This window comes from Amphiura filiformis, chromosome 13, assembly GCF_039555335.1.
Source record: "Amphiura filiformis chromosome 13, Afil_fr2py, whole genome shotgun sequence".
Lineage (NCBI taxonomy): Eukaryota > Metazoa > Echinodermata > Ophiuroidea > Amphilepidida > Amphiuridae > Amphiura > Amphiura filiformis.
The window spans coordinates 42,867,964-42,879,993 of NC_092640.1; the positions used below are offsets into that span (position 1 = coordinate 42,867,964).

The window sequence follows — 12,030 nt, forward strand, 5'->3', positions numbered from 1 at the left end:
TTATAAAAAACAAGTATTGAATGTTTTTATTCGTTTAATGGAAAGAATATTTCCATTCAGTGAAATATGAACTGTTCCATTCATCTTACTTCTTTATCAGCGAGTTCCAGTTGATATTTTTCCTCAGTGTCACAGGGCCCTTCTTCTTTTTGGTCTTTTATAAGGGACAGTCTCTTTGACAATTCGTTGAATGGAACAGTCCATATTCTTACCATTGAACTCATAAACATTTAATATTTGTATAGTATTTAAATAAATTTTTTCAATATCATTACAAAAAGTGAATGATCTCTAGTTACCCTGGAGTGATGTAAATACTTCAATGGTGAAAGTATTGATCATTATTTAAAGAAATCGGATAGCAGAGTTTGCACAGTACCTTTGTAGGACATGAGAGCAGATCAGACATCTATCGAATTGCATTTTTAAGGTTATTACATTGTAACTATTTTAAACTGTTGCGATTTGGTAGTTCACAGCATCTTGCAACTGGTAGTGAGCTTTTGCAAAAACTGCATTGCTCATTTCATAGCGAGCATGTAGAAGAATTTAAATATCACAGATATACTTTTGTAGGTACTGTGGTTCTTGAGGTATGCTCTAAAGTGGGCTGAAACAACAACACTTTTGTAAAACACATACCGTATTTCGTCAAATAGTCGCCCCCCCTCAAATAAACGCCCCCCCACTACTTTTTTTCAACCATGATGTTTCAAAAATGCTGATATTTCCATGCTATCTTGTGTAGTAAGCTTACCAAGTTGCGCACATGGTCGATAATAGTGTCAATAATTGGCGAAAATCTGGATCAGAAACCCGGAAGTGAGCCGGAAGTCAGTGTTTCTAGTTCATAGTTCGTCATTTTAGCGTGTGTTTTTACTTTACGTAATGATTTTAATGGAAATTATCGTTCTAAAATTGACCTTGAATAAACGCCCCCCCCCCTTTGGAAAATGTAACACCCCGGGGGCGTTTATTTGACGAAATACGGTATAACGCATTAACAACAATAAATTAAGCAAGTTTTCAAAGTATAGGATTTGTAGAATGAACTTTTGCAAAACATCAAGGTGTCATTTTTCAATAATATATTGATCTAGATAATTAAAATCGATTTTTTGGTTGCTTCGACCAACAATACCTCGTCTACCCTTAATACGGGGAATATCCTTTTGATATCAAATAATTTGGATTTTTTTTTAAATTTGTAATATAATACAAATTTTATGGGAAATTAAAATTTTTATATTTTTGATATTCAACACTTTCTCAAAGTACGCTTTAAATAAAACTCTATATGTATGTAGCTGGTTTGAAAAGCCAATCAATTGAAATCTTGACCTTTCATATCAGTTGGAAGATATATACATTTTATTCCCCAAAACACTCAAAAATATCTATCTTTAATATGCAAGGTCAAAATTTTCACATGATGGACAGGCCTACACTTTTGTACATATCATTAGATTTATACAACTTACTTTGAGGACTGTTAAATTTCAAAAATATTAATTTCTAATCATTTGCCATAAAATGTGTATTATATCGCGAATTAAAAAAAAAAAAAAAATTGTTTGATATCAGAACGACATTCCTCATATTCAAAATGCAACCAGCCATTAAATTATGTATATGCATTATGCATTTGATTATTTGTGCTGGTATTCATGTAGCCCCATACATACATTTAGAATGAAGCGCTCAAAAAACAAAAGACAAAGCAAAAAATAACATAAAGAACAAATCAGCAAGAACTGCCTGTGATAGAAAGGCAACAAAATATAAGGAAATGTGACTTACGTGTAAGAACCCTCTTGAAAATACCTACTATTTTGTGTGATTCAATAACCAATTGCCAATCTTAATCCCACTAGCAATCTATAAAACTAGATCTTATATAATTTTCATCATATCATTTACTCATTTATCTGTAAAGGTGTATTCATTTGATGTACAGAATACACGTGTACATATCAAATGCTTTATAAATTAACCTTCTGTCACATAATTACAATAAAACCTATACCATGAACAGTAAATTAAGTTGTCCTCATTTAAACCTACAGTGTAGTTATAGCTTCATTTCCTATGCCTCCAACGGCACAATTTTTAAGCTGAATGATTGGTAAAAACATGTTTCAAAATATCACATTTATTGGGGCATTTATTGGGGTCTGCTTTTTGTGGGACACCCTATTTGTAATGACTGATCAGGATGGGGTATCTATTGTCTCGGTCCCAGCCGGTTTGTGTTCCTCCGTCACTAAACAAACCGTCTGGCGACAACCCTGAAATGACGATTGCTGATTGGTTAATGAATTTCCAAATAAAACTGTTTTCAATTGGCTATAGGACATGACTTGTGTCAGTGACACAAAACATCATTATGCCCTCCACTTTGTAGATACCGCGAACGAAAAATGTACGCCAGCTTTAGCAACCACTGAGGTGCCAATCATCTGATATCGCCTTTCATGTACGCGACATGAAGCGTGTACTCACGTACATTGTGTGGATTTACGTAGCCGCATAGCTGTCCATTAACTGCTGCACACGCTGAAGCCCAGCGTTGATTGACAGCAAAATTTAACGCCAGTATTTTGGGAGTTGATGTTCAGCCAATCAGAAAAGACGTACTATGGGGTTGTCGACAGACGGTTTGTTTAGTGACGAAGGAGCACAAATCGGCTGGGACCAAGACTAGGGTATCTACTATCTACTTAGGCCAAAAAGAAAACATGTTTGTTTCCTGTAGCAAGAAGTCAAATGTGAAATGTGTTGTTTTTTTGGCCTTATTCAGGTAAATACCTGACTATACATTCGGCCAAAAAAAAAATTGTTATGTTGCCCTCAACCGCCCGACCCTAAATCCTGAAAAATCAGGGTCGGCATTTTTTTTTTTTTTTTTGAATGATGATTTTTACAGATTTGTTCAAAAAATCAATGTTTTTCACTTAAAATTAATATTTTATTGAAAGACTAGTCTTTAATTGATGTCTAACACCTGTCCAAAAGTCATAATTGACAAATGTCCCCGAGTTGAAGAAGCATTATTTAAAGGGGCATTTCGTGATCCACAGCCTCATCCCCCACTTTTCTCAAAAAAGTTGAGATTTTTATATCACTGGAAACCTCTGGCTACATAATGTTTATGTACAAAATATTTCTTGCAGATTAATTCGTTTAGCAAATATATCGTGAAATTTGAATTTCGTTCTGGTGCACCAGAACGAAATTACAACGCATTGTCTATGGAGCAGTGTAATACACATAATCATGCATAACTCATGAACACAAAATCGGAATCAACTGAAATTTTGGGAATAGGTTTTTTTCGTGGATATCTAATGAAAAATGACATAAATAGAGGATGCTAGGATCACGAAATACTCCTTTAATATTTGAGATGTTTAAAACTGAAGGTTTGAAAAAACAACAAAAAAAAAAGCGAAATCCGACCGTCCTTCCCCAACTTCCCCATTTTCTCACTTGAGGGCAACGCAAACAATTTTTTTTTGGCCTTACTTAAAAACCTGTTAACAGTTCCAAGTGTCCTATAAGACATTGTACATGTAGATATTTCCAAATTTTCAGAGCACTGTATTTGAGTGTAGTTTGCAGGTTCAACAGACCTGTGTCAGAGATCGGTATCAGCAGCTGATAACATTTTGCCCGATCCCGATTCAACTCAGATCAGCCAAATTTCTCACTTGTAAACCTGAATTAAACAATTATTAATCTAAATCCAAAATATTTTCAAACAAACTTAAATAATAATAAATAAATATACTAGGCTTTAAAATACCATCCAACAATTACACCTGTAGACACTGTACATTGGGGCAAATATTTAAACATGAAATATTTTCAAATTCACTTCTTTTGTATTAAAATTATAGTGTAAATTATAAAACTCAATTTATAATGTACAATGGTTTGTATTCAAATTAGTATAATTCAAGCAAAATTGTATTATGTGTGTTGTTCCAAACAGCTGGTAGCCAATTCCATGATGGCAGATGCACATGACAATACTGTAAAAGTGGACATTTTCAAGCGATTGATTTTTTTGCGATTTGCCGAATATATTACTGTTTCATGTGTTGTATCAAATTTTTGATTCTAAGTTTCCTCCTGCTGTTTCCTCACATTGACCTATACTACACAATTTATGAATATAATTGTGCATTGTTATTTTTGCCGTTGCAGCTTGAAACAGGGGAAGTGCAAAAATAATTGTAGTGCAAAAAATTCCTCTTTTCTAGTGTAATGGAGGACTCATGGCAATTACATAAAAACAATTATGTACGAGGGGGTATCAAAAAGTTTTTGAAATTATCCAGAAGTAAAGGAGCTATATCGATGAAATTTTGACAGTGTAATCACTGGTCCTTATGTACATTATGGTCCAAAAATGGTCTCATAAGTATGTATACTTTCATTACAGATGGCGCTAGATGGGTGGTATGCACATAACCTGCAAGATGGAGAAAATTGAGGCACGCAGTGTGATTAAGTTCCTGCATTTGAAGGGTTATACATTGTGTAGGCCTAAAATGCCCAGAAAATCTATGATGAAATGAAGGCTGTATATTGTAATGATTGCCCATCATGTGGCATTGTTGCTTTTTGAAAAAGGAATTTCCAAACTGGCCACATGTCCCTCACCAAGCCAAGAAGTGGACGTCCATCACTTGGGGATGATGCGGCCACAGTGTGGAGAGTGGAGGATCTTATCATGAGGTTCATTCTTTTATAAATGTACATTGCCTTACTTCAAGAAAAAGGACAACAAATTACTGAAACTTTTAAAATATGAATCAATTTTGTTTTGTTAGCCATGAAAGACGAACAATAATTAGCGATGTAATACATACTGTGAAAGAGAGAAAACAATACAATTTGAGAACTACAACAACTATAATTTTGAAATGCAGTCAACAAGTTAAAGGAGCATTTCATGATCCACAGCCTCATCACCACACTTTTCTCAAAAAAAGTTTTATACCACAGGAAAGCTCTGGCTACAAAATGTTTATATCCAAACAATTTCTTGCAGATTCATTTCGCTTGGCAAAAATATCATCAAATTTGACAATGGGAATATTATTGATGATAATTATTTAATTTTTCGATACAAAACAAGTGAATTTTAGAATATTTCATGTTACATTTGCCTCAACCTACACTGTAATTCTATTTAAAAGCTGACATTTATTTATGATTGATTTTTGCGCTATAATTTGTTCATGAGAAAAATAGGATCTCTCATTTGATATAAATTTATTACATTAATGATAGACTATATTTATCATGATTATCATGCTGTATAAATGTCAGTACTTCCATAAGGAATTAGTCCCATTTAAAAGAAACATTTGCGTGTTCTTTTTGCATGAATGCTTGAAAGGGATAACATTTTATGTTTATACATTAATTTTAAAGAATTCCATTTTCCAAATATATATCATGTCATCTTCCTTTATTAAGGAATATACCATGCCCCCCTTTTTTCTTGCGTAAGCAAGCAGCTTGAAACGTGAAAAGCGTGAAAATAATTGTAGCAAAAAATATCCTCTTTTACAGTATGGAGGACTCGTGGCAATTACATAAAGACAAAAGAACCAGTTCAGGCAGTGTGGTTCATCCCTAATTTCATGAAAAAAGAAACAATACAACAAATTAACTGAAACTTTTAAAATATGAACTTATTTTGTTTGTTAGCTGTGAAAGCTGAATTAGCGATGTAATACGTACTGTGAAAGAGAGAAAACCATACATTTTGATATTAAACTACAACAACCAGTGTTTACTCAGAGGCTGTATGGTGCAATTTTGGCCCAGTGAAAATTATATTAGGCGCACACAAATTTGCAATGCTGTATTACAATTAGTCAATTTAGGAATTACTGAGCCAAAATTGGGCCAATTTGGGGGGATGCTTCATTTGGCGCACCCAAATTCCAAAGAGAGTAAACACTGACAACAACAACAACTACTAGTATAATTTTGAAATGCAATCAACAAGTTAAAGGAACAGTTCATGATAGCCTCATCGCCCCACTTTTCTCAAAAAAAGTTGAGATTTTTTATGACAGGAAAGCTCTGGCTACAAAGTCAAAATGTTTATTCCCAAACAATATCTTGCAGATTCATTTTTTTTTGGCTAACAGAACAAATTTACAACACAGCAGTCTAATACACACATCAACATAAATATTGGGAGTAACCTTTTTTCATGGATATTTTTCATGAAAAATGTCTTTGAAAGAGGATGCGAGAATCACAAAATATTCCTTTAAGAATGTAAAACAAACAGCAAAAAAAGAAAGAAAAAGTAATTAGAGGAAATACCAACTGGTAACACCACACAAAGTATTTGATTTGAAAAGTTTGCTATTTAAAGAGATCTATGTTTGTGGATTTCCCCAATATTATTCAAATTACAGTATCAGGGAAGAACGCATTTCATTTCATTTCAATTAATCATGTTACAATGACCAAGTTGTCCAAATTATAATTATCTAATTATTGGCATACATGAGTTTAAACAGTAGTGACACTGTTTATGAAAACAGCATCAATTACACTACATTACTGTAAATTAATAACACTGCTGAATGCAATCAAATCATTATCTCACTCACACATCTGTATGCGGACTTCTAAATAATGTCATCATTATTTGTGATATAAAATTATTTCATTTTCAATGCGCTTTATACATATAAATTTTCAAAATATTTTAAAAAGATAATTCTACCAATAGACAAATCATTTCCAGAAGGCTATGCCATATATTCAAACTGCAGTGTTTTCAATAAATGCAGTTACAATTTTTAAAACATCCATGGACACACATAAATCTGCAAATCAAGTGATAATTATTATATAAATATTTACAAACAACTAAAGAGATACTATATACTTACAGCACTAGTTTGGTTTTGATTTTCAGTATGCGTTGGCTCTTCCATCTTTACTCGTTTCAGTGATACCAATTACTGTACAAGCTACTAAACCAACTCCAGCTATTTGCAGCTTGTTTTATTTTAAAGTTTAACGAGCACTGTACACGGTCTAGATATCAATATGTGGTCTAAATATATTCAAGGTTTTCAAGTATGGATGCATACATGGCGAGATAAGTTAGATTTCAAGTTTTTATTTGGTTTTGGTAAACAAATGATCAGCTAAAACAAAGCCAGACTAATGAACATGGCATTTGACACAGACTAATTAATGTATTTCTGGCACTCCTTGGTAGTGAACAAATACAGGAATGTAAATTTAAGATTTAAAACAAAAAATTAAAAATAGCAGCCACAAACATTGATTCTATTTATTTATATAGCGTTGCCTGTTGCATTGCTCAATATTTCACTAATCAAGCATGTGCACAAGAGCACGTACCATGAGATACTGTGCATGCAGCTGTACCCAAATTAAAATATGGTACCGTATCAATCATTTTTCCTATGTGTGTAAATGAAACTCCAACTGACTTGATCATGTTGAATTGCACAATTTTAAAAGTTGCTTTCGGTAAGTTTGGGTTAAAGCTGGCAACCAACTTATTCCGATTTGGATAATTTGGGTGTGCTGAATTTGTGTATATTTTTGTCTGCCAAGCTAGCTGTTGTTGAGCCTCATCACCCTAAAGGACCCGAACATCCCCTCTAATCATACAGGGTATAAAAATTAAACATGCTCCAAATTTACTAAAAAATATATCAAATTATATTTGTCTGGTCCTAAAGGATCACAAATATATAATGCAATAGTTGTGCACTTGGGACCTTTAGTTACCGGTATCAAGTTTATATAGGGCTCACACCATTTCCAAGGTCAATTTGCAAATTTATCATTAAAATAATTAAGTTCATGAGTTGCTCTGATTAAAAAATGATTGAAGTAAATTGTTCCTCAAGTGTAACAGATTCTGGACATTGGACAAGAATAGTTTGCACTACCCGTGATGTGAAGTTCAGACAGATGATAAATAAAGGCTATTGAATCCTAAATCATGCAGTTTTTTTTTACTGTTTGCTGTGCAACATACTGACATGACTTTGCAGATAGTACAAACTATTCTTTTTCTGAAACTTCTAAGCTAGACAAACAATTTGCCCGACTTTTAAAACAGTTGGAGCGACTTTGACATTGACAATAATTGATCCTATGGGTTATTTTACAAGCCTTTTTGTAGATCATTGAAAAATGAAGCAAATAAAAATTTGCATATAATTGAGAGCCACAAATTGTCAGGTAGCTCTTGCATAGACAATTTGGGTTTAACATACTATTTTATCCCCGGGCCAAAATGTATATAAAACGTTTTTGAGCCCCCCCTTCACCCCATTTCCAAATGGGTAAAAATTAAATAAATTCTATTAATCATTTGACATCTATACCCATAATATACTCTCAAAATACTGATAAACGAAGGTTCTTGGGGTTAAACATTTCATAGGCCCCAAACATAGAGAATCATTCTGATGAGTTTATGGCAAAATAATTTATATAATAATTTTCTATACACTTTCCTTCGAAGGTTGATACCAAATTTGATATCAAAAGTTTAATCATTGCGAGCATAGGAACCGTTGTTTGGAAATTTGTGCAATTTTAAAAATGACATCTAGGGAGTTGTATCCGGGGTCAGAAGTTCGCGGAGAGCTTGAATAGGCCGGCAGGTTAATCAATTATAAACCACCTCTTTTCAACATCTACACGTATCTGAGAGGCCTAATTTCATTGTCATTAAAGGTTTACCCATGCACATCAAAATGCAAATCAAATACTCCGCTCTTTTAATTGTGCGCAGCGGCAGGCAAGTGTACAATGATTCCTGTACGGGTTGCTTCGGGCCACATAATAAGCTGATACCATGCATTGGCTTTTGCATGGTCAATTTGTAATTTGTCATTTTTAAAATTGCAACAATTTCCAAACAACGGTGACTATGCTCACGATGATTAAACTTTTCATATCAAATTTGGTTTCAACCTTCGAAGGAAAGTGTATAGAAAATCATTATATAAATTATTTTGCCATAAACTCATCAGACTCTGATTAAATGGGGATGGAACTAGTGGCAACTTTTTATTATAAATTTGGCTGTGTTTATTAATTCTACAGTGCTTTTCATATCAAATGAGAGATCCTATTTTGCTTATAAAACATATATATTGAAATTAGGAGTTCCAAATCGGTGTATTTCCGAAGATACATGCTGGAGCAAATTCAACATAGGGCCACAAGACTCATTTTATGTCAACGGAGGGGGGAACAGTCATACAATGTACGAGGAAAGACTCTGTACTTTAGAACTCATCAAACTCAATCACAGAAGAACTTATATATCAATATGTTTTGCATGTTCATGTCTAATTAGTACTCATGTCTTTTATTTTTGTAGGTGGAGTGTAAATGAACGGCATGGAAATCTCATTTTTAAACAGGAAATCACAGCCAAAGCAGATGCATTTAAAAACACATTGCTTGTTTCTTTTCCAGCCATATGGTCAAATATAAATAATGATATCAGGAATTCACTTGTCACGTGCACCTTTACCACATTTAAAAAACAACTCAGGGCTTTTCTAAACAACATCTCATAGCTTCAACTTCAATTTTTTCCATCATCGTAGCCATTTTTTCTTGTCTCTTGTGTTAAATTGTATATAACTTTTGTGTAAACTTATTTTGAGGTTTGCTGAGTTGGGGCACTGCGCCTTTGGCGACAGTGCTTTCCTGTGCTTTTCAGTGCTCCCTGGCAGCTCAGGAGGCCTCCTTTATGTTATTTTCTATTTTTTTTATGTTTGTTGCCAAATGAATAAAATTAAATTAAAAATACAATAAAAAAATACATGCATCATCAAAAAAACGGCGAATTAGTCTCGAACGTGGTATACCACAGTTAAAACTAACTCCAACAGTTTTTTGATGATTTCTTAGAAATAAACTGATTTGGAACACCTAATTTCAATATATGTTTTAATGAGAAAAATATGAGCTTTGGGGTAAAATGGGGTGATGAGGCTGTCAATCAGGTTACCCACCTTTAAGTTGACATGGAATGTCTCACAAGCTACACTGTATAAGTGGGTAATGGTGAATCCAACGGACGAGGACACAAAACACATCAAGGATCAATAAATGATACAAGAGGATACCTTGAATATAAACAACAGAAAGGAAAACGAGCAAGGTACACCAACTTGATGTGGGGAAACAAGTAAAATACAGACTAGACAATATGCAGGGGGGGGGCAAACCAGCAAATGTAGGCATAGGAAGTAAGCAAAGTTCGATAGCCAAAAATTACCAGTTCCAAGGCTCACAAAAGTGCTAAACCTACAAAAACAACAAGGATCAATGGTAATACAAAACTGCACTAGAACATGTGATGAAAATCACTGTGCATATAAACAGACACGCTAAACCAAATTAAACATCCAGAGTAGGCACAAAATAAGCAAAGTTCGATGGCCAAAAATTGCCAATTCCAGAGCCCACAAAAGTGTCAGGAAAACAGTACACTGGAAGTGATGAAAATCACTGTGTACATACATTGTAGCAGTCAAACACTGAACGGACAAAAAACAACCGACGTTTCGAGCAGATAAACTGCTCTTCTTCAGGGACAGACAACAAAATATAAAAGCAAACAACAAAAACTACATGCTGTAATTTAAAAACAAATTCAAGTCAAAAACTGAAGTAAATGTTAAAGATTAACGTGCCAGTGTATCCTTATTTGGCCTATGGATCTTACTTGCGTCAACACATGTATTTGACATACATGTACATGTAGGCCTACATGTTTGATGGGTCAACTCACATGTGGCTTTCACACCACTGTAGGCCTCCCTCCTTGCTTGCTTGCATAGACCTTTTATCACTACCTATTTTGGCATATTTCATGTCAATTTGTTACGGTATTTCACTGTTCTTTGGTTTTAGTGATTTGTTGGCTTTCCACTGTCATCTAAAGGTCTTTACATGCACTGAGAATTGGTTTTATCATGCACGGTCCATATGAGCTCATATGCATTTACTTTATCTGTTTTCTACTTCCAAACCTACCCCCCCCCCCCTTTTCTGCATGCATACTGCCATTTATTATATATGTGACCTTCCTCAACTTGTGTTTTGATTCAGCAATTATTGGCTTTTCACTTTTCTTAACACATGTATTATGCAGGCCTACATGTATAATATTTATTGCACCACGCATATCTTTTCTAATTACTTTTTCATTTACTACTGGATCTACATGTATTGTACATGCTTGATGTGTCAATTCTCATTTGGCAGCCTCACTGTAGGCCTCCTTGCTTGCCTATGTTTTTCCATCTTTTAGTAGACCTTGTATCACTACCTATTTTAGCATATTTCATGCTAATTTGTAACGGTATTTTACTGTGCTTTGGTTTTAGTGATTTTGGCTTTTCCACTTCACTGCAGGCCTATCCACATGAACTGCAGTTACTTGTTTTTCCACCCCCCACCCCCTCTTTCTGTATGCATACTACACTCTAATATTTGAGACTTTCCTCAACTTGTGTTTTATTCAGCAATTTTTGCTGTATTTTTTTCTCTCTTTTTTAACATGTATTTAAAATAATTGTTTTGTAATATGCATGACTCTTCTCTTTTAAATTTGAGTGACATTGGCCCACTTATCTCCCTCTATTCATTCATTTCATTTCATTTTTTTCATTCATTTCATTTATTATTTTTCACTCATCAAATTACAAAAAGCTAGAATACATACAAAATCATAAAATAAGTGAGAGTGAAGGAATCACAGGAAAGGCCAAGGAGAGGCCTGAAAATCTGTGATCCCTTGATTGGTTAATTCATCATTTGACATGGCAGCAGACTGTCACTTCAATGAAGTAACAGTAAGCTGTCATATCTTGATATGAATTAACCTAAAAAAACATTTTAAAAAAAATAACAGTTAACAATAGTAAATAAGAAAATGCACAACACAAATAAGTAATATAAAATATAAATATC

General features: G+C 33.8%; 1 protein-coding gene across 2 annotated transcripts in view; it reads right to left on the reverse strand.

Moving 5' to 3' along the window:
* Positions 1 to 12,030, reverse strand: part of LOC140168388 (NADH-cytochrome b5 reductase 3-like) — a 61,581-nt gene that overhangs the window by 25,376 nt on the left and 24,175 nt on the right. The window contains exon 1 of one of the 2 annotated variants that reach the window (XM_072191768.1): positions 6,933 to 7,063. The exons of the other annotated variant lie outside the window; for it this stretch is intronic. Coding sequence (XP_072047869.1) covers positions 6,933 to 6,977 — 45 coding nt within the window. The 5' untranslated portion in view covers positions 6,978 to 7,063. Of the gene's footprint in view, positions 1 to 6,932; positions 7,064 to 12,030 lie in introns of those variants that run through there. 2 annotated transcript variants of the gene reach the window in all.